The 23693-nt window shown below is 43.0% G+C and overlaps 1 protein-coding gene across 1 annotated transcript in view; it reads left to right on the top strand.

The window, feature by feature from the left end:
• Positions 1 to 20799, top strand: part of T265_15339 (hypothetical protein) — a gene marked incomplete at both ends in the record, with an annotated part of 36735 nt that extends 15936 nt beyond the window's left edge. The window contains 4 exons of the mRNA XM_009177642.1: positions 4395 to 5266; positions 9016 to 9326; positions 18513 to 18986; positions 20312 to 20799. Of these exons, the coding sequence (XP_009175906.1) occupies positions 4395 to 5266; positions 9016 to 9326; positions 18513 to 18986; positions 20312 to 20609 (1955 nt within the window). The remainder of the gene's footprint in view (positions 1 to 4394; positions 5267 to 9015; positions 9327 to 18512; positions 18987 to 20311) is intronic.
• Positions 20800 to 23693: the final 2894 nt, after the last annotated feature.

Below are 23693 nucleotides of genomic sequence, written 5' to 3'. Positions count from 1 at the left end.
GAGTACACGCGGCCAAACTGGTCCGCTTTCGTGGCAGGTAAGCAAAACGGACTGGTTCATATATCCTTTCAACCCACATCGCTCACGCGAGCCAGTCAATCGGACACGCACCCAATCAGCCACTCAAGTCACACGCCAGATCGGGACGGACACGCACACGCGCAAACTCTGACACACCGAAGCAGCTACTACAACCAACAAACGTGCCTTTTAAACCTGCTGACGCAGTGGCCCTTGCTTCTGACTACTGTATCTTTCGAGTATTGCCCAAGTCTGCCCAATAATCCACACCCACAAATGTCTCATCGGAAGGCGTACACTACAATTCCATGACCACCTACGACACGTGATGGAACCCTGGAATTTATTGTTTTGAAGATGAGAACCTATCCGTACAATGTAATGTGTTTTGTGGACACTTGGAATTTTGCCTGGGGAATTTGCGGTGTCCTTTGGAAATCTGGTATGTGCGCTTAGGCCTTTTCACCTCAGCTGCACTAAAACAGTGCAGGCGCTTCAAGAAAAAAGCCTGCAGAGCCGGAAATGAAACTGGCTGTATCCAGGTTAAGTGCCATTTACACAAACTACTTCTTGTGCTCTAATGATGGGAGTCCATGGTAGACGATGAAGTATTTTGGAGCAGAAATGAGGGATGCTGTAGCTGCCATAGACCGCGACGAACTGCACAGCCTTCTCGTGCCGGCTTAGATGTGTACACCATTCCAAAGCCCAAATACTCGGTGAACGACACTATTTTAGGAAAGCGTTCATCTTGACACGAACAAAGTCAGCTGACCGACAAGATGTCCCCGTAATTGGTAAACTACAGTGCCTCAACTTTCCTTTCCTCGTCTTCACTTATCGTGTCTCAAAGGATTCTTTTATTACCGACGGATGAAAAATTGATAGAATAACTCCAGTGTGCAAAACCGATCAACTTGATGATCCAACAAAATTCCGTCCATTTTCATGAACTTCTACTTTATTGAAAATGCTAAAGTGACTACTGTGTAATAATAAAATATAAATAATAACAATAACCTCCATTTCGGTGTTATGCCCATGAGTCAGAAGGATTGAGATACTGCCAGGATGCATTAGCCTAGGAAGGAGCATGTTAACCACTGAAACGTCTCAGACTATCTCAGTTTACGTACACAACACAGATCTGGGGCTGCTTCGCGGACTTTAGGAGTTCTGGATTCACTCGATCGGAAACTCTTGCTACATAAATTTTTCTAAATTTCCAAAAACCACCTCTTACACAACAACTTCACCGACCGAGATCAGTACGTTCGGACTGGCAGAAAGTCGTCGAGGATTCTCCAAATGATCGGGTGTGATCCAACAAGCTGTTTTGTCACTGATTCTACACAGACTGAAAATTGAACAGCACAATCCGATAAAATATTCGGTCGATATTACAGTTGTTGGAGAGCGTTCTACTTTTTCGGATACGTACGTGTTTGAGTAGGACACGAAAAATCGCGCCACTGCTCACCGAGATCATCTTCATACTGGGACCACTCCATCTATCAACGAATACTCATTATCCCATGGTGCCGTGATATTCTCTGACTTCATACGGTATAAACACGTTGACAAAGGCTTCCTTAAAACTCGAAGACTTTCTTCCCCAAATACTGTTAATTATACAAATCAAATTTTTGCAATTGAAAATGGTTTTACCGGTAGTTTCGTGTTCAGTCGTAGCTTACAGCGGACTTATTATCAATCGGCGCATTTGGCTTTTATCAGCACCTGATAACAATTCCTCTAGTTGTAGGCCGAAAGAGGGAACTACGAATGCCTGTACATATTCTATCAAGGCAACATTTAATGGGATTCCGCAGACCTTCCGGAAAACGCGTTGCTCAACGCTGGTTTGCATCTTTACACAAGGACATCAGCATATAAAAATTCCTCTTTATCTAGCCTGCTTGATGACATCAGAACTTCTATTGAGAGTCGAACTTTTTTGTCCCACCATTTGCATACTGCAGCTACCGTTACTTGTTACCGTGCATTTTACATGATCTTCGGATGACCGGTAATCTCGAGATTCAGAATGAAGAAGCATCATTTCCCCCATCCATAGCAGCATTAACTATTGCGTTCCGACACATGTTGGATAAATACTTGGCTGTATCCTGAAGCACAAAAACTCACGAATACCTGTAGCCTGTGAGGACTCGAAGAGTTACTATCCTGCACTGTATATCTTTTCAATTCACTTATCAAATCCGGCCCTTCTTTGCAAGCTCTGACGGTAGCTGTCTCGTCCTATTTTTACCGTCGAGAGATCTACTCAAAAGAAAAGCACCACAAAATGTGGAATACTGAAACTAATATGATGTCATGTCATGTCCCTAAATATCGTCATTCAGTGTCCGATCTATCCGTCGTAAATGTTATCAACTTTCTATCTTGCCACGAGCCATCGTCTTCTGAATAGAATTCAGGCGCTTCAAATCTAATCGCGAGTTAGCTTTGACCACTTTGGTCAGATACGCGCTAAGATTAGAGCACGGCAATTCAAATCTAAATGGTTCAAACAATCTTTCTTGTACCTTGTTCTGGCTTGCTCTGTTGCAGAGCGCCCAACGAATTTTTGTCTATCAGTAAAGTCAAATAGAGCTCACAGGGTTGCATTGTCGTTATCGAACCCAGGATGGGGACACCGTGACGGATTCCATCCGAGAATGTATTGCGATCGGAACAACCTACCAGTCATTCTGGCATATGCGTACAATCACAGAGTGTTCTAGGCCTCACCATACCGATTCGGCATACGTTACCAACCTCAAGAGTTCATCAAATGCATTGCCTTCCTTCCGCAAAGAGGTATATGTCTGTCGGTCCAATCAAGAACTGAATGGAGGAAATCAGCCTTGCCGTACTAATAGGTATAAGAAACTCCTTCACCATCCTTGAAGATGATTTATATTCATGTTTTTCATTCACAAATGTGAGGCTAAAACAAAATATTTCAGCTGTAACGCCATCTCGGTGCCTAACTGCCACGCCACCCGAAGGAAGCACGAGGGCTGGGAGACTGCCGGGTGGCCCGAATATGCATGAAAGTCAATGGTTGTCTGACTGAAAATCCGAAGAACCTAGCATAAATCCAGATACCAAAAGCCCCACATATAAACTGCTACCCGTATCTTAGTAAGCAGACAGTCTGATGTGATTTGTCTTTTTTGGTTACACGCACACACGGATTTAGCTGACTAACATCTCAGTACCCTCAGTTCTCCAGCTATTCGAAGCAAGCTTCACTAGTGTTTGGCGTGTTTGTGTCGTTGCTTAACAACAAGGATACAGATTTGTTCTCTTGAGTTATCGATACCACTGATATTCTCTGGCCAGCTAAACTGATTTAAGCATGATCCTAACATGGTTGGATAAATTTACGTGGCTCATTCGTTTGCCACGATACATTAACTAAAGAGGTGTCTTTATTCCGTCCTTTTTAAGTTGCGTGCGAGCCAATATCGAACTGGTAATTCCTTGTATTCTATGAGTTCTACGCAACCTTATGGATGCGATGCTTCCTGATCAACCACTCAAAAAAATGATTGCGGTGACAGGGTTTTGTTCTCTCGCTCTTGTTCTCAGTAGCTGCACTAAAATTGGTACAAATTTAACCTCGGTTCCCATCGACTTGAAAACTTGAACAGATGTTCGTTAGAACCGCAATCCGTATGTTATACCCGTCTCTTTGTTAAAGTATCAGTCACTTCAAGGACACTCCAACTTGAGAAGTAAACCTGTGGTGCGAAGGCATGTTCGGGTGTTTTAAATGCTCCGGAATCGCAAAACCGTCTCCCAACTTGAAATTTTTGTGACCCTACCAAGCCTTTCTCGACGTGACCCACACTTTTGTCCTGCCTACTCTTTTCTGTTCTGTGAAAACTCCAATATACCAGTTCCTTGAGATCCGGCCAATAATTGCCATAAATTTACGATGAAATTCAAAGCGCTTGGCTCCGTCGTACGATTGCCCGGCCTTAAGTCATAATGTAGGTTATATCCGTTGAGATGCAGATTATGTCATTTTAATGACTCTTACACCCTGTTCATCTGATTTCATTGGTGCGACACATGATCAACGTGTTTGAATTCTCAGATCAATACCAATGACTCCTCCAGTTTGTTTAGACTATCATATGCTTACGTTTCCGACATTTGTGTGCAGAAAATCATATCAACCTGCCGTACCAAATTACCAATGATTTGAATCAAAGTCTGCCATTATTAGGTCAAGATGTCCAAAAGGTTCATGACCAGAAAATGTGGACGTCCGTATCGTCGACAGAAAGTACGAAGTTCATTTTACCGACATTGGCGAGGTTTTAAAAGGACAAGACCAGACAGAAGTTGTGACACAGTGAGACAAAGAAAACCTACGTTGGCCACCCATAAACAATTGAATGATGTGCCAACCGGTGACTGCCAACTTCAGTATTCTCCACGCCTTCCTGAAGACTGCAAACAAGCTATACTGGAACAGAACAGACGGAAAAGTCAGATGAGGAAGCAGAATTCGAACGCGCACAACGAACCGTCAGTCGATATTGAATTGGACTATTCTGTTTATACCTGTATTAGTAACCCGGACGACACGGAAATAAATACAATCTCAGAAGTACGCACGCTGAATATCAGTGAACAGGATGTGACGGTGGATAGTTCATCTGATTCCACTTCTAAGCATCCCGTACCCACAGTACTGCAAGAAGCGAAGCGAAATTCACTTGGGTTCGCATTTGGTCAGAAGTTGCTTAATATGTTTCAGACGACGAGGATTTCTTGCAGAAATCACCCGGAAGCATCCAAGAAAATTTTGAACCTACAAAAACCTGCGGGAACTTCTGAAAGCGCCATCCAACGTTTTGACGGTCCACACAGCAAAGGTGATAGGGTTGCTACACCCGTGGGCCATCTACGACCCTGGCCTCCGGCCATGCAATTTCAACAACAAAATCCAAGAACGGATTCACAGGAGGACCCTGTTGACCTGACCGTTTCGACACAAATCCTTCTCAAGCAACACAACGCAAACTTATTACAGAGCCTAAAAGATGCTACCGTTCAGTTGGCTCGTAAAGATATGGAAATGCAACGTCTCATATCGGTGAATAGCCAACTGGGCGAACGTTACTCCCGAATGCGGGGACAGTATCTGGAACTGGCAAGGGAGCAGGCTCGGTTACGTCAACGTTATGATATGCTGTTGGTCAGGGGCCTGGACCGTGAGCAGGTAAGTGACTCGCCGATTATGTACAATATCCTGGGTAGGCCACAGATTCGTTTAACCATGATATTAGGTTAGATCAGACAAACCCATTTACGTCTCTGATACGCGTTCTCCTCCTGTTTTTCTGCACACTGTTCCTGTCTAATAGGTGCAGCTGTTCTGTTTAAGAGAATACATAACAGTACTTCTCTTGTCATCTGCATTGCTGATGGTAGGTAAGAGGGTGAAATTGCAGTATAAGGACCGCTCAATAGTCCACTTTGTCGAGATCAGAAGCGGCATCCTGAAAATACTTAGTTCCGTAATACAAGCATACAATATTCCATCCGTATGGGCTTACTTTGGCACTAGGGGATTCCAGTCGAAATGTGACGCTCAGTGGCACAACACCTAGACACCTCAAAACCTTAGAACTTTGAAATTACATGCTGAGTATTTCTACATGTTTCCGTAGCTTACGGAGCTATTCTACGTGAAGATTATAATAGTAAAGCTATTTGATGAGGTATTCGGTGTTTGAACAATACGCTGCAACCATTTCTGGAGTACAGTTTTCAAATGAAATGGGCAGGCGCCACATCCCTGGTTAGTTGGACTAGTGGGTATTCACCAATCGGAGAGTCTAGAAGAAACATATAATTTGCACTTCTGCCAATAAGAGGATTCTTAACATGTCCAGGTTCTCATGTCCGAACGTTCTATGCCGGTTATTGCATACTGTTGGGTTTTTCTGGGTCCCAGAAATTTCGGAGCGCCAAATAGCCACCCCTGTGACTTGCGATTACGTCCAAACAAGCATTGTCATACGCTAGCACTAGAGTCTCATTTCTGTTTGTACAGTACACGTTTGAACAAGGTTATACTGTGGTATACAAAATTCTCTAATTTGTAATCGTTGCACCGTGCTGTAACGCCTTTCATCACTAAGCCGCTCCTTTATGGGTAAAGTCTCCAAAAATGCAAGAGCTGACACCTCATAAAGCACTGTCATCATCATCACTGTCAGCTGTAAGAACCGCTTACTCGTCGTACAGTGGTTGTAGCTGTGGGGGGTGGGGTAGGTAGCTGCGCATTGCAGGCGCGAGCTGGTAAATTGGTGCATAAATCCAGCACTGTCAGTGGGCTGTCAAGTGTATGGGGGGTGGGGGGTTGGAAAAGGAGCTATGAATTGAAGGCAATAGCTTTGATGCACGAGCGCCACTGAGGGCGCGACTGGGCCATAACTGACTGTCTTTAGCCATTGATGTGGCCCGTCTCGGGGTCCCCATCCAGGAAGACGGCAATGACCAGCGCAGCCGAGTTTGCTGGTAATGGCTTTCACACTTCGCCGCAAAGTCATTGTTTGGCCGCCTCTGGCTCTCTTCCACCCTTCACATGGTTGGGCGAAAAGAGCCCTTCGAGGAAGTCGGTCGACTGGCATACGCAGCACGTGGCCAAGCCAACGCAACCTGTGCAGTGTGATCAGTTCATCTATCGAGGGTGAGTTATTTCTCCCGAATACCATTCGACGTACTTCAGCATTGCTGATCCGGTGTTCCCACCAGATTCGGGCAATGCTCTGAAGACATCGGTGGTCAAACACTGAAAGCACTGTCATAGCCCTTTGAATGCATTTCACTGCTTATTTATCCATTCAAACTTCATTTAACGAGGTACTCACTTTTACGAAGTTCGTGACGTTTGCTCCCTACTTTACCTTGGTTTCCGACGATTTTTTCTAGTTACACCGATTTCGAGGTGCATGTCAGAGCACCTTTAGATGGTAGGATAAACCTCAGAAAACTGATATTGTTGGGATAAACCTTTTATGTACTAAATATAGGTTGACAATATGACCTGCGACGCTTTCCCAGAATTGGGAGTATTGTCCAGCTAGACCTTGCAACATTCGAAAGTGCAGTCGCGGTGAACAACTTTGAAATTTACTAAGATAGCTCAGTACGGTATGGAAGTTGTAGAGTTCACTAAGGATTCAACTACTGTCTTCTGTCTCGCCTATCTTTGACCGCCTCTACTTGAAAAACATTTTTAATCTATTCAAGCGGTTGCAGATTAGACATAATCGCAGCCACTCTTCTGTTTTGCGGCTGTGGGGTGTGCTTCCGGAGAACTTTCGGGATGACATTGTTTGAAGACAGATTCTCAGCGAATTCTCTGAAGTAAGCGTTTGCCACGCTAAAATCCACCATAAAGGTAGGAAACACTCGTTTCTGTGAAAGAATCATTTGGAAAATACGGTATTGGACAGTGAACAGGAGTCAGGGCATGTCGATAACTGACAAGTGCAGTCATTTTGATCCAGATGAGTAGTATCAACACGATGGAACGTTTAATGTTTCCATTCAGGAAGCTACCTATCATAAAACTCTGGACGTGCTAAATAGTATCAATAAAATTAGATCCAAACAATATCTATTTCGATGGCCGGCAAGCGTTATGGCAATCCACGCTATATGAACTCTCTGAGTACTACATTCTTTATCAGTAGGACTGGTTGTTGGTTCAGAAGGCGAACACTTTGAGTGCTTAGTTTTCTTCAGGCTTCTTTATGATAGATTATTGGATTGCTATACGTTTGCTTGGTTTCTAATTTTTCTCGATACAGTGTACTTTTGGGATGTTTACTCTCACTCAGACCCTCAATAAACCCTGCAAGTTAGATGCTTTCACATGAATCAAACACTTGTTCATTTCCTTTAATTTATTGTGCTATACGATTTGATTTATTCGAAATGTTTCCACTGACATAAAAAGGTACTCTTTTGTCCCTGGCACGCTGTCATTATTAATTACAGAGCTTGACCAAGCGATGCTCACTCCAGCCTCGTAAGTAAGTAAGCAAGTAAGCTCTACATCAGTACTCACCCGAGTGGATAGCCTCATTGAATCTAGCTGATGGAAGAAGCGATATACATTACTCTTTATCAGACCGTGGCAAACAATTCGACGGCAAAACAACCACAACTAATTACTTGTTGGATGATACCCGAACATCGAAATCAAAAACGTCGAGATGACATGATCTGTTTGAGCAGCTCGTGGTTTCGTCGTTACTTGTGGTACCCGTGAGTTTTTCTACCTCAGCTATCCGCGTCACTTGTGCTCAAATACAGATGGAAATAGCCTCAACCTTGAATATCTCATACCAGACCACTGAAATGTCTTCTTACGATAGGGTAAAACTTCCGTGTTTTGCACTATCTATTGGCAGTCCTGATTTCATATTGCAACAAGTTCTACTCCTTCCCATTCAGCAAATAATAATGAGGGGTGACGCTTTGCTGTTATTAGAAGATTTGAAAGTTGCAGTTTCATCTCACAAGTGAAACCAACCTATGCCGGATAACTCTGTTTTTTATTTAGAGTCATCTGCAGTGCGTATTTATCAGGGACCTCCAGGGAGATCCAAACTGCTGATCTACCAGCCGGCAGATGACAACGAAAACGTTCGGCCACAATCGCCTCGTCAGCAGTATGCTCTATTCAATTGCACGTTGTTTCATAGATTTGCGGCGAATCTAAACGGTCAGTTTTATTTGCTTTTTCTAAATAAACAAATTTTAACAAAGCTCCTACCTAAAGAACGCTAAAGCACTAAATCACAAGAGTGGGAAAGTGGCTGCAGTATGTGTGTGCATAATGAATAACTACGGCTTATTCAGTGGTGACGGAAGTTCACCAACAATAGCTTTCGGCAAAATTTTTAGGCCAATTTGTGAAACCACCCAAAACTATCTTTCATATCTTTGCAGCTTCATGAATCGAACACTAACTTGGAGGGGCAAATGGAACAGTTACGCACACAACTCGCCGAATCCGAGGAGCGCGCGAATCAACTGAACCGCCGACTTGTGCGAGTGGAGTTAGAGGCAAAGGAGACGGCTCAGTCAGCAGCGACCGCCGAGGCTCGACTGTCCCAGTTACAGGCTGAACTGGAGAGGAAGGACGTTCAACTGAGAGCACAAACATGTCGCAAGTTTATGGAGGCTGCCAGGGAACTGCAAGCAAGGGCTATCCTGAATGAGTTACTAGAACTAAAAGGGAATATACGGGTGATGATTAGGTATTCGATTGGAATTGTGTTTAGACATTACCTTTCTTTTTGCGAGTGCGAGTAGATGTGGTGTTTTCGTTACCTTGGAGTTCAGTGCTGACCACACTACTTCACAGAGGATAGTAGTATCAGAGATAAAAGAGTTGGTCAGCTGACCGATTTTGACTCGTGTCAAGGACACTGAAAAGGCAAACCTCAAGTAGGTAGTCCCATCTTTTCCTCAACCGTACTCTTTACTTGAACTCCTAGTGAGAGGTACTTGCAATGGAGCAGTTTTCGGAACACTGAGATGGTGGTAATGGGGCAATTCAGACTAAACATGACCGCACCTATTGTCCTAGACATCCTTCAGAATTTTGCTGCGTACAAAGGTAGTCCTATGCTTCAAATAGGCTGCACTTTATGCCCTCAAACTGTCCCAACTGATGCGACAGAGTAGAAACTTTGGCAGCTTCAACTGCCACAGTTTCGCACAAGATTTGTCGTTATGTCACTGACTGCCTGACTAACTAATTGACTAGCTGGCTGAGTGGCTCGCTTGCTTGATGGCCAGTTGGTTTGCTTCTTTGCTGGTTGGCTGCCTGGCTGATCTGTTGTGCCTGCTAAAAATGACAACTACGAAGGACTACGAAGAAAACCTTTACACTGCTGATGGACCCAGATTCAGCGCTAAACCAATCTGCACTTCCTTGCTTAGTGGTTCTTACTCGAATGCCGTAATAAAGTGCCCTTCGATCACTTTCCGGATCTAGGTGAACGCTGGCATATCTGTGGACAATTTATTTGCAGGCTAATTAGTACAATTTGAATAGTTTTTCAAGCAAGATGTTGACGAAATTTCTGCATATGGAAATAGCTCAAGTACTTAAGGAACTTTCCCAAATGAAAGGATTTTTATTACTGAAAGAATTAGCCTTAAAGGGAAGCAAAAGAATTGTAAACTCAAGCTAATCATCACATAATTCTGTCTCTCTTTATGCTTGCAAACGATCAAGCATACGCTTGATCAGTAGCAATGCCGGTTCGAGAGATGACCCAATCAGCTGTATGGACTTGACAAGAATCTCAAGTGACACTCGTCTTTTTTTCTAAGAGCGTTCGTTCGAAGGAAGACAATGGCGGATTCGTGTGCTTTCGCCATTATTGATCTGAGATCTGCACGTAAAAATGTTTTTCAAACTAAGTGTAGAAGTTTGATGTTCTCGTTATTTTATTTCCACTTCTTTCGCGAAGTTAGATGCTATTCTGAATCGGAAGGAAGAAGCAGTATTTACCGGATGCTCAACGAGGACACGTTGGTGGTGAAACCGTTCCTCAATGCCGCTGGCGGATGCCACCTGTACAATAGTCGGAAGGGCGCGCAGGCATTCCACGTCTATCGTGTCTTCCCACCAGGTGCGACTCAGCGAGCCGTGTTTGATGAAGTCCGTGAACTCGTCCTCTCCTGTATAGACGGGTAGGGTGAAGACGTTCAAACTAGATCTTTCGAAATATCCAGAATAATGATGGGTGTTTTGTTGGGTGAAACTTAGCATCACCATCAGTATTACTATTATTATTTATCGTCAGCATTTTCAATGCTCACGTCTGTAGAGATTATGGAGACTACATAGTAACTTATATGACTGAACAATCTGAACAATATTTTGTTCCTTTACATTATACAGCTGTAGAGCAGTGACATTGCTAATAGCATGTTCAAGTACTAATAGCTGAGCGAGTTTATTGGTTGTGGTTCAATTGCCTTCTGACCAGCAGCCAAGAGTGCTCGTAGGTGAGAAGTCGTTACCAGATAAGCCAGTCGACACGTGATCACACTGATTCTGTTATTAAAGAATGATTAGCGCTGTTTTATCTAAGTGCGAACTAACCACATTGCTGATCAACATATCGAGGCCGAGCGGTTGCAGTCCGGGTATCAAATGAAACGCTCACTGATGATGATTCCCAATAGGGGTGAAACAAGTGTACAGGGCTTCCCAACCTTTAAGCATAGACTGGCTGAGAGCGAAATCTGAGTTGAACATTACCAGATCTTCGCACCCTATGAACATCTTACCGTACCAGACAATAGTACACTTATAGAAGTAATATCTTACTCAGCTGGATAATAGGATTACACTAAGAATTCCTCAAACAAAACGCGTCTTGTGTGAAAGCAATGTGGATTTTTTGCCAAAAAATATTGATTGGTGCTCCAAAAGAAGCCCTGTCATTTGCCCGGCGGGGCAGTTTTGAACTGAGGCAGACATAAGTCCGGCGCATTTCTATGCGAGTTTAGTTTCCAGATTCCGTTTCGTTACAATTGGCCGCCTTTACTTTGGTAAGGCAATCATAACATGTGCTTCGGATGAACCTATGACGAAAAAGCGCTGATAAATTGCATGCTATTGTCATTCTGCTCTGCATCTGCTCTAAATTCAAACGAACTGTCTGAATGAGATTGTTTGTTTTTCCTAGTTTATTTCACGGCATCTCTGATCTGGATGTATGCATTTATGTAGATATACAATAATCTGTCTTGTTGGCTTCCCGTGTGAAACCACTCCCCGATCAATGTTGCTCAATTCCGCTCCCGTGAGATTTGTCTGATCATTTGTCGTAGAATACGTGACCTATTCTGAGAAGCCGAAATGAGTAACGTGTGAAATAACAAGACAAGAACTACGAACTATTGAGATTTATCAACGAAATGCGGTACTGTACGTAGAAAATACGAAAGGAAACAAATCTCAGTTGTTGCACAAATCGGTAAAAGTCCAAAGAAAGCCCTATAAGAACGGTAACTCGACGTAAATTACCGACAAACGTGCGCACGCAGCACGTGGTTACGGAAGTGATCAAAAATCGCGCGTGAAAAGCTCGTCATAATCGATTTTACATGTTAAGGGTCAAAAGTCCATGAGGGACTGTGGGTGAATATCGAATACATGAGATAGACGCGGAAAACAATGGGTTCGAGTAAGGGAGCGGTTTGACCGGGAGAAAGGAGATACACTGATACACTGATACACTACCATCCTCTAACTATTAAAACGACCACTCTGAATGTCCGCTCGACAAGGATCGTCGAGCGAAATTAGTGTACCATTTAGGGTAACTCAGTGCCATTTCAGTATCTGACTGACTGTATGAGGACGAAATGGCTACTGAAACTGATTGGGAGGCACGTGGTATGATTTTCATTTGCGTTACTCGCAATAACCATAAATGCTATTCTTTGGAATGGCCACCCCCCCAAATCAGGCCACTTTCGGTATGTCTCTGATGATAAGGTTGTTCTCGAGCAGGATTGTAAGCCTTTTAAGAGACGGCTGCAGATGACCGAACAGAAGTACTTGCTTCGGAACGCTTGTGTCAGCTGACAGTGCGAATCACACTTTAAGGGAACAGTGGTCACTCCTGAAAGAGCTCTTCTCGGCAGGGATACGCCGTATCGTGGGAGAAGAGTCTGTAGTAATTCCTCTATATGCAAACACACCCGTTTTTCTAGGATAAAAACCTTTGCGTTGTTCACCTCCTGAGGAAAAATTTTAGAGGATAAAATGTTTCATTTTTGGGTACATATCTACGAAGCATGACGATATGATAAGTCTATTTTTACTTACGCTTTGGAGAATTACTAGTGAGTTTATACTATTTCAAACACTCCCTTAGTAATACAAACTGGTTGTGATGGCGTTGCAGACAGTTTTGCTTTAGGCTCGTGTGCAGTTTGTTTGCATTCTGACCTAACAATCCTTCACTGTATCAATACCATACCTACATGATGAATCTATCTCTTCTGTCATAACAAACATTTACCTACCTATGGTATTCGAGAAAGTTCAAATATTTGCCGTGGGATCGTGCACAGGATTTTAACCCAGCAGAGAGTGTCACGTACCAGTTCATTTGATGTTTATGAAGTGGTGACCTACTGGCATAGGTTTGCCATGATGACAACAATCCTGGAACGATGATGATGGGTTTCATTATGATATCATAATATTACCATGTTATTATGGACAGGTGTTATTGAAAATGTTTCAATGTTTCATCGCATTATTAGCAGAAGTTCATACACGCACGTTATTATTTGCTTGCAAGATCGGTTGAAACTCCCCTGGGGGCCCACACCCTCTCACACAATGCCGGTTGAGGTATGCAACTTGGGTGCTGCTTATTCACAAACACTACTGACTACATATAATCATGTGAACATATATTACGTGTTTAGGCTGAACTCATGGACGCTTGCTCGTGAGTTAAGTCAGCATTCAGTCGGTCGTTATTTCTTCCAACGCTGGATAGTCGTCAGAGCTTCGTGTGATTTGCTCGCCGAATTTTACTAGACTACTTGCACCATGACGAGTGTTCAGCATCATTAATTTACTGGAAATGCTAAGTGTAATTGGAAACGACTGTCTCAAGCCTGTTTGTGTTCGAAGCCGTCCAGCCGAGAAGGAGGGCTCCTGTTATTTGTTCTACCGTGTGATAAGCACTACTCTTCTAACATTTCCGGCTTGTCGGTTTTCACTAAATCAATTTCATCTAAAATAATCGTAGTGCATAAGGTTTGCCCAGACGATTTCTGTCTGGTATTGTTGGTGTTTTTTACGACCATCTGCATTAGATAGTGGTTTGATTGGATCGGACTATCCAACAAACCTATTTTTATAAGTATATTTCTCCCTCTCAACACGTTTTGAAACAGTCATTTTACGACCTTGAGTTCGACGTTCATCATAATTTCGTGCTTTGTTTGATAAAAGTTGACAAAAGACAAACTCCTGATTACTTGTACACAGTACCTTTTTGGGCCGAAAATAGGTGCAAGCCATAACGATTTCTGAACTTAAGTATTAGTAACGCGCTTTCGTTGGATTTTTTGGAGGCAAACAGGTCGAAGGGTGAATTGAAAAAGGGGAAGCCATAACGATTTCTGAACTTAAGTATTAGTAACGCGCTTTCGTTGGATTTTTTGGAGGCAAACAGGTCGAAGGGTGAATTGCTATCTAGCCCACAAACGTCTCCCTTGGGAACTCCTGGAGCCTTAGTGCGTTAACCTTTGAGTTTTGACCATGAGGCACCTAAAATAATGTAACTTGTAATTGACGGTATTGTGAGGAGATGGGAGAATTTTATTGCTCAAATTAAAGCCAATTAATGCTTCATTCCTGAAGCACTGTACAGCTGCTTCATCCTTATTGGGGATCATCACTAGCGTGCATCCTACAAGATTCCAGGGAGTCTGAATTGCGTGACCTCCCGGCTATTATTTTGAACGTTGAACACTCAGTAGCTGGTGGCCGAACGGTGTTCAAAATACTAGCCGAGAGGGTACGGGTTCCAGACTCCATGGCGTTTCCCAGATGAGCATTGCTGATGATTCCAAACAGGGGTGAAACAACCGTACGGTGTTTATCGGCTTTTCAGCATTCATTGACCTCATCTAGAGAACGAAATCTTCATTCAAGTGTCTTTTACTTCTCTTCATTCATGAGTCACCTTGGTACTGTTCTAGTGGGCTTCTTAATGATATGGCGTTTCTGGGCAAATCTAGTCAAGTTCATCTTAGCCCGTTTAATTCAGTGACTTCCGTTGAATGTGCATTAACAATTAAATGCAAACGACCCAATGATGGTGACTGATTCCACTTGTCTTCCGCTACTTTTTCCATAGGTACAGTGCATCCATCCTTACCTATGGCCAAAGTGGATCTGGAAAAACTTACACGATGTTGGGCGCACCATCGAAACCAGGAATAATTCCCCGCGTAGCACGACTGTTGATCACAGAGTGCCACAGTAGGGCTCCGTTGTGGACGTATCGCATCAGTGTTGCTATGCTGCAGGTAAAATCGGTATAAAACTTCCTCACTGTTATCACTGCAGATTGCCTACTCTCTTTGTCACATGTATATGCGCACATAAATGCTCGTATGTTTGAGAGGGTGGTTCCTCCCCAACGTTATCCATTTCTCGCAAGTGTATTCATGAGAACTTTGACATAGTTCCTTGCGATTAGCAAAAAAGTTTACAGAAAATGGGTTTTGACTCCGCATCAAGGACGTTACGAATTTTCCTAGAATGCTCGATGAAAACTAGAGAAACTGGCTTAGTGATGTATCAAAAAGCCGGTTTTCTGTTTTGCTCTGAAAAGTTCGACAAGAAGACAGGTGTTTTTCTTGCTGAGCTAGAGCTTCTGTTCGAAACGAAGACTGGCTATTGACTGATGCAGTATTTTGTAAAGTACGCAGCGTTTTTGAGAGGAAGTCCGTTGCTTCAACCTTCGTCAACCGTTACCAGGAGCAAACTGATTAGGACATCATACATAAGGGAATAAGTTTTAACGTGGAAGAATTCGATGTTTTATTCCTTACCGAGTTACACAACTTAGAAAAACACTCGGCAGCTGTAATACATACCTTGACCAAGAGCCACGGAGCACTTTTCAGCAGCATCAGAGTGGCTCCCCAAGACATCCAGAACGTCCTCATGAAAATAATTTGCAAAATGTTAAGCAAACCAAATTCAGCACAAAAACGTCTTCTCTCACAACTATTAAACGGACTAGCGTTATTATTCGCAAAAAGTCCATTTTTCTCCATCTCCTATCGCGCGGAACTCAGTACGAGTACGGCAATTTAAGTGACCTCATAAATTCCATCCCTAAAATATTCGAGGGTATCCACACGTTACGTCTTCTACTCGAATGATCTTTCAGGAGGGGTGAAACTGAAGGCAAATGGAGCTAGAAGCACCGCACAATAACGCCAATTCCTGCGTTTCCCTTAGCGGTTTCGTTCGGAATACCTGAGTACAGTACTGCAGTCCAGTTAGAGTGACCGCGTGTAAAGTAGTTTGTTCTCAAGAGATCTAAGCTGAGTGATGTAAATTCGGACGAACGCGCATAATACTCTTATACAGTACTGTCAAATACATGCATCCCCATATACGAAGATGGTTTCTACTTCCTGGAATTCCTATAAGTTAATCTTATGGAATCTCAGCTTATTATCCTCTATTTTAGTCCCCGTTAAGATTGTCTAACGAGGACTTCCTCGACTAGATTTTGGATCCACTAGGGTCACTCAGATTTATTTAAACGTTTCCAGGCCCTCCGATTCCTGTTCGTTTGGCCACTAATCGTGACCCTGTGGTCACGAATTTGTCTTAAATAATCGTCACCCTGATTAATATGGCCATTCATTTCAGTGAATTCAAATATATAACTTAAAATACTTAGGACAACTACCATCTGTGTGCACTCCAAATGTACTCACAAACGAGTACATAGAAATTTCTGTACATTCTATTCGAAATGAAATAGCTCACTAAGCACATTTCCCCCGTATGTTCGTTGGCTCGTTCGCCGAGCTGAGCAATTTGATTGCAAATGTTTCATCACCAATCGAGGTGATATCATCAATACGTTATTGGAGAGCGTAGTGGTGCGTAGCTATGGGTCGCATATGAAGCCGTACTTTGGGGAGGGGTTCAGGAAGACGGTATCTAGCTTTTGCCTACTTTTTAGTATACTNTCCCTACATTTTCTGTCTACAATCAAGGTTCACAAGATAATGTTACCGACTTGTTGGGTGAGCAGCCTTCAGCTAACAACTCAGTCGCATTGACGCGAGTCAGCCTTCATGACAACGGGAAACAAATACTGTTGAAAGGAGTACGGGAAGTTGAGGTCTCCACCGAAATGGAACTCATGGAGGAACTAAGGTAAACATAATGAGATTCATACTGATTTATCGGATTTTCGTGTTCACCATGAAGCAATAAAATTTTACTCTCACGACGAGGACATTTCAGTGAGCAAACCGTAAGACAATGCCACAAACGTGAAAAAATATGGACACAATGTTTGGTCTTCAGCTGCTGCATAAAGTCACACAGCACAATAAAACGGAGGCAACTCTAAGCATAGGACATCGGAGACAATGTTCAACTTTTTTCCGAATCATATGACAACGAATAATCACAAAAGTTGGCGAGATGAAAGCCTCGTAAGAGGTTTATTGCTTACGTTTTTGGAAGGAGAAGAATACGGGTGTAAAAAGACATCATTATTTCTTACCCTCAGGCGGGGATACCGTTCACAACGCCTGAATCCTACCTCAACTACGATATAAACCGATACTTACTTGCCGACAGGCGTGATTAGAACACAGAACTTTATGAGGCGATCCGCCGCCTGGACATTTAGTCAGTGGCAATATATTCCATAATTACATGGTTGCTTGCAAGTAGTACTGCAATAAATCAAATGAATCAGCAATAAGTTACTATTATTGCAAACAAGTAGTATTACAGTAAAGAATAAGTATTGCAACAAACGATCATTTTCTCCTTGAGCTGGACCCTCAGGGTATACATTGGGCTCGGATTTTGAATCAATTTAGATATTACGGTAAATGTTATATAGATGGATGAATAGCAGTGGTTCCGTTCAATCAGCCTGTTAATTTGTTTTTAAATGTTTCATCACCAATCACGTTGACGTCACCAGTGCGTCTGGAGATGCGTCGATGCGTTGATACACGTCTCATTGGCCTGGGGTGGCCTGTGATTGTGATGAGTCTTATGAGTGGTCGGCACCTTCGTCAGTTCACACACAAGTGTTTACGTCCGGGGAACGGAATTAATATGCTTCTTGGACTGTCAGTGAGAAATAAAATGGGCGGGTAACTAAACTAAGTGATACAATAATAATTTTTTTAGACTTTGTCGTTCGTCAGTCGATTCTCTATGAATTCGCTGTTTGTTACAAACCTCATATTTTCTCGTTGTAACTTAAACTACTCACCTAGCAGTTCCCTTTGAAATTTTGTGCGATGTACTTTGTTGCAAATAACATCCCTTTTTTAAAGGAACAATCGAATTTGACCGGTTCAGCTGCTGGAGGGCCTGTCAGTGGAAGTTTACAACTGTTGGTGTTATGAACCATGTGAGAAAATTTTCGGCACTGCTTTGACAGAACGTCACCGAATTCCTTGTTGCGTAGGGACACTTTATGCTCAAATCGATTTGCGCCAAAAAATAACCACCTGATTATCTCTATGTTTGCCCTAATGGCTAATTTACAAGGCTCCTATCCGTATTCTCCATACAATAATTCAGAAATTAAAATGGCGAGATGATTTCAGACTTTACCGTTCTGTGCTGCTGGATAAAAAATGTTAAATTTCTTGCTTGCTTGCAGGAAGGCACGTTCACGGCGACAGGCAACTGCGGCCGCACTAAACACACCAACGACCTACCTACATTTCGTGCTGATACTTCGTGTGCGAGGACTATGCAGCGGAGCCCTAATTGGAAAAGAGAATAAGACTAGGACAGAGATAAAAGAGCCTCGTCCTATTTCTCCAGCCTCACCAGTTTCTCACGAGCTTTATCTTCCGGAAGAGCTCGATTCAAGGTTGCGGCTTGGCAATAACGAAGAACCAGGAAGCACTGGTTTGACCACACGCATGGCTACTCACGGACTGTTGGTGCTCGCGGACTTGGCAGGTTTCGATGGGTTGGACACGGGACAGAATAGATCGAACCCACTCTCTACAAACAGACAGTCTCGACAGCCACTGATGACTATCGCAAACAAAGAACAAGAACGTAGGTCAAAAACAACACACAACAACTGCGCCGCCTTTGCTGATTCAGAAGTGAACGAGACAAAGTAAATGATTTCTCACTTTTATTGACACTCAGTTTCTAATTCAGACATCCATATGAAGCTTGGTAACCCTTCATTGCATACCTGCCGTGCAACTCAAAGAAGGCACCAGGGGTGAGCTACAGTCAACTGTTCTAAGTGTAGACGGGAACAGTCAAAAAGCCAGGATTGGGTTCAAACGATGGACATTGGTCAGCAGCTTCGCGCCTTAGTTGCTAGACTATCTTGAGTTTTGAGCGGTGCGGCAGAAATCTTTCTGACAAACTTAAGAGGAAAAAGTTATGGAAAGAAACTGGATATTACTAGTAAATACGATTCTGGCTGACAGATGTAAATGTGCCGTACTCCACATAACAGCTTGAGAAAATCAGGCAAACTCAGCCAGTCTTCAAGAGATAAACGCATTTGTGGCCAAGTGGGATGCACCAACATATTGGGTTGCTAAGGGAGTTTATACGTGACCCACGAGCATTGGCAAACCATGGGGAGCTACTCGCTGTCTAGCCTGTGTGTTGGCGCAAACAGAAGGGGCGATTTTGTCCCTCCCGGCATGTACTATACGGCTTTGTGTTTGGTTCAAGACGTAATCTGCGGGAGCAAGTCTTGAGTAAACATTCGAGGCTTCGTCCTGAAAGAGAGAACGAGCTGTGTCCAAAAGCCGGAGGATACTGTACAGCTGTTTCGTTTGAACTGGGATTCATCAGCAGTGCAAATCTCACATATCTCCAAGGAGTTGATTGCCGAAAGGGTGATTGTAGTAGGCGGTGGGAGTGGATAAGTGTCTTCCAGCTCAGCTGGTTGTAAGGTCCTGATGTGCTCTGCACTGACGAGGTGATATTGAAGCTGTTTTCTCCCGTCAGAGACTGTGATAGACGTTCCGATCCCCTTTCCATCCAGGGGTTCTTGTCTAATCTGCCCGATTTTAGCACACGCCGTTTTTAATGTTAAAATACTTTGCCCGTGGGAATCAGAAAATGAACGTCAAAAATAATGATCTTTGTGAGGCTACCATGATTTAGAGATATATTGCTGAACTAGCGAGTAAATTTAAGGCTGATCTCATTGTACTTATTTTCAGATTGTCGTATCCTGTAAATGAACACCTGCTCAGACGGGGAACGGAAATCAACGTCACAGACAGACTTGGTAGCACGATGCCAGCAATAATGCTGGTTTGTTTCTTGGACATTCTGTGTCGATTCTCATAGTAGCTGACGAACTAAAAATTGCGTACTGACTGACTGAATCAAAGCTAGTAAGAAGCCTGTTCTCTGGTGCATCTTTCACAAAAATTGTGGAAAAACTTTGCATTCTTATATCCCTTTCAGGCAACTGGGTAAATCCCTAATTACACTTGGCAGAGTATTCGATGCAATGGTCGGTGGAGATGGTTCAGGAAAGCACCACATACCGTATCGTGATTCGAAACTGACACATCTTTTGAAGCCGGCACTTTGTGGTGATGCACGGTGTATGCTTATTGTGACGCTGAATACACACGAGTCGTGTTTTGAAGCATCGATGCGAAGTCTGAAATTGGCAGCAAGGGCATCGAAAATCTCCACGGGAAGAGTGAAGCGGAACGCGGCCATTTGTGGTGGAATAAGAACAACCAGTTTAATATAAATGTCAATCTATTCAATCAACACGGGACTCTAAATATGCGGGAAGCTTGAAGGACACAGACCTTCGGACATAGCCGAAGCAATCTCGCCGCGCTTCACTATGTTCAACACTTTTCGAAAGGTTGTAGTCCTCCGTAATACTTGGTTCTTTGTCATATCTATTCGGTGAAACCTTGCTGACCAAATGGTCACCACTTACAAATAAATTATCAATTGTGTATATTAACCGTTTTTGTAATTTCAAGGGCGATGCTAATCTGGGTGTGGTACTGTAATTGTGAAATTATGAAATATTTGATATTTTTCATCTGCCAAATCTTTGCGTTTATTCCGGTTCAAACAAAGCAAAAAGGGTCACTTCATTGTTATTGAAAACAGTAACAAGAGTACTGGATTCTTTACTAGCCAGACAGACATAAGTAGCCCAGATGGCTGAGAGCTTGATTCTTTACATTAAAATCCGCAAGCCGCACAGAACATGATATTGATTCTCAAATTTTCGTGGAAAGATCGAAGTTTTACGACATATTATAGGATTTAATCTGGGTCATCTATCGTCACTTTAGTATTTGAACTCGGTTATAAGGAAATGAATTCCTGTGCTCCACCCAATCAAGTTTCTGTTTAAATCATTCCAAACACATTCCTAAAGTGATCTTCTTGATCGTCTACAGTAAAGCTTAAGCGCGATGTCGTCGTTTCACCATCTCACCACAATGAATATTGTGATGAAAAATTGAGGGAGAAAACCTAACTTCAGCCTACTAAACGTTGTGGTTGGCTCTCGAATCACCCAGGAATTCCCGGTGATTAGGCAGAAGTTCATCAGCCTTCAGCGCACCCTAACAAGTAATGATAACGCTTTTTTGCCGACCTAAAATGCCTAACAGCTTTCCGGAAATTCCTTGGCAGCTTGTTAAGGGTTTTGATGTTCATAGAGCTCATAACATATGACCTAAAATGCCTAACAGCTTTCCGGGAATTCCTTGACAGCTTGTTAAAGGTTTTGATGTTCATAGAGCTCATAAAATACGCGTATCCTTTGTGCAGTAAACTCGGTTGAGAACCCTCATAACACCTAAATTATGGGCATCGAAAAGAACGAAACCGGTCACGAGCCGCTGAGTAGTGTCCCCTGAGTAGTGTTCTTTCAAGAAACTATACTACAGTATCTAGAATACTTCATCAACTAGAAAACAAGACTGCCTTTGCGCAAAATACTTAGCTGAAGAATAGCATAAACGAGAGACTCAGATGAATGTAGCTCGGCAAGATAATGGTTGTTCAACAATCTTCGGCTTCAGAATCTGCGATCAACCAAGCGGAACAAAATAGTTCACACGATGGTGTTCAGTAATCACTCGTCTTGCTTTATAATGTATACTACATTCTGAGTGTCGTCTTTTTCCTGGAACTCACTTTAAACAATCGCGAAGCATTATTAAATATTTCAACATGTACACTAACATCTCAGAGTTTAATCCACTTTATCTGTGCTAATAGTATTCATGAGACCTTGAAGTCAATTTAGGGAAGATGGATCACAACTTCTACTCAGGGATCCATCATCTGAAAAAAGCTTGTTTTGGCTTTGAAACAATCACCTTCTATAGTCCGTAAGCTTTCCTTAGTCAACCTAGGAATAGCCGTTCGAGAGAGAGGAGGACACGCCACCCCATTATTCGTCACAAAACATCTGTTTAGCCATACCATAATGTCTAAACTAACGTCAGTTTGATAAAATACCGTCAGTCCTGAACAGTCTATGTCCACTTTCAGACATTCAGTGAACGTTTATTTGTATCCGAACCACTTTACGTCCTTAAGGGACACTTCTAGTTAGTCAGCGTCAGAGAACAGAATAGCGGACCGCAGTTACACTTTCTCGCGAGCACAACTATGCGCGCCATTGGTTTGAGACTCCGACCGTTCGATGCTGAGGAGAAGAATTCTACTAGTGCTCCACCAAGGCAAACTGTACGAAACTGATATCTCACGTCGGGAGACGAGAATGCGAAACACAGAGTTTGAGAATGAGCTAAGTTTCGAAAGACAGCCAAGTCACTGCTAATTTCGTTTTAATTAGTTGCCACATGTTCATAGGCAGGTAGAACCATGGTCACTAGAGGATTGTCCGTCAGAGAAGGTAGGTAGTTGGATGTGGGCATTTCACTTGCTTCGTCAGCCGGAAGCCCAAACGAATCAGTTCACTGACAGGCTGTGCGCACATGGCAAAACAATTCTACCTGGAGATGGTTGTTACGACAACCATTATCCTCATCAATGACAGAGATAAACGCTAGTGCTTCACAGCCGTACAGCCATATCAGTTTGTTTGAATGAAAGCTTATAGTGGAAAGAAAAAAAATGGAGCAGCTATGGATATCTAGGACTAGCTGAACACAAACATCCGAGGTTCTGACAATATCCAGGCATACATTCTGGATAGAAATTGACAGCACGAAGCGCACTGACATCCATTGCCCGCCATATCATCTACTGTCTATCTCCATTCTGAAAGGTGAACAGCACCAGCTTTTTCATTGCATCGTTCAATTTCAGTTTAAATGCTTTGGGTTTCTGCCACTCCAAACTGGGCGTGGCAAACAAGGTTCTTTACGGTGACCCGGCTTGCGTAGCATGTGACCCAACTTGCAGGATTGCATGCATTCTTTGAGTGGGATACAGTCACCGAAGACCCGTTCCGTGATCATCTCATTTCAAGTTCACTGATTCCTGCCTGTTTCAGCTAAAGTTCTGAGACATCAACAATTAAAGACTTGAAGATTCCTCTCTCTGAAATTCTCAAGTTTCATACCCATATGACAATACGGTCCGTACTGTAGTGCAATACACGTGTCTTGTGAGGCCCAGAGATATGTTTCGCTGACGCATCAGGTAGCGCAAATTAATGTGATTTTTGCATCTGAAACTTGTATGTTGACTCCATTTGTTGCATCAATGTGGGAAATAATACGAATTCAGAGATATGCATAGTGTTCCACAACTTTCACTGCCAACTGTCGAGGTCTTATAGGTATGTTCAAAGACTGTATGTCCCGCAACATGACCTCTCACGTTCCAG

The sequence above is a fragment of the Opisthorchis viverrini genome, assembly GCF_000715545.1.
Source record: "Opisthorchis viverrini unplaced genomic scaffold opera_v5_440, whole genome shotgun sequence".
Taxonomy (NCBI): domain Eukaryota; kingdom Metazoa; phylum Platyhelminthes; class Trematoda; order Opisthorchiida; family Opisthorchiidae; genus Opisthorchis; species Opisthorchis viverrini.
The sequence above is the reverse complement of the archived record's forward strand: the minus strand, read 5'-3'. Positions and strand labels throughout refer to the sequence as shown.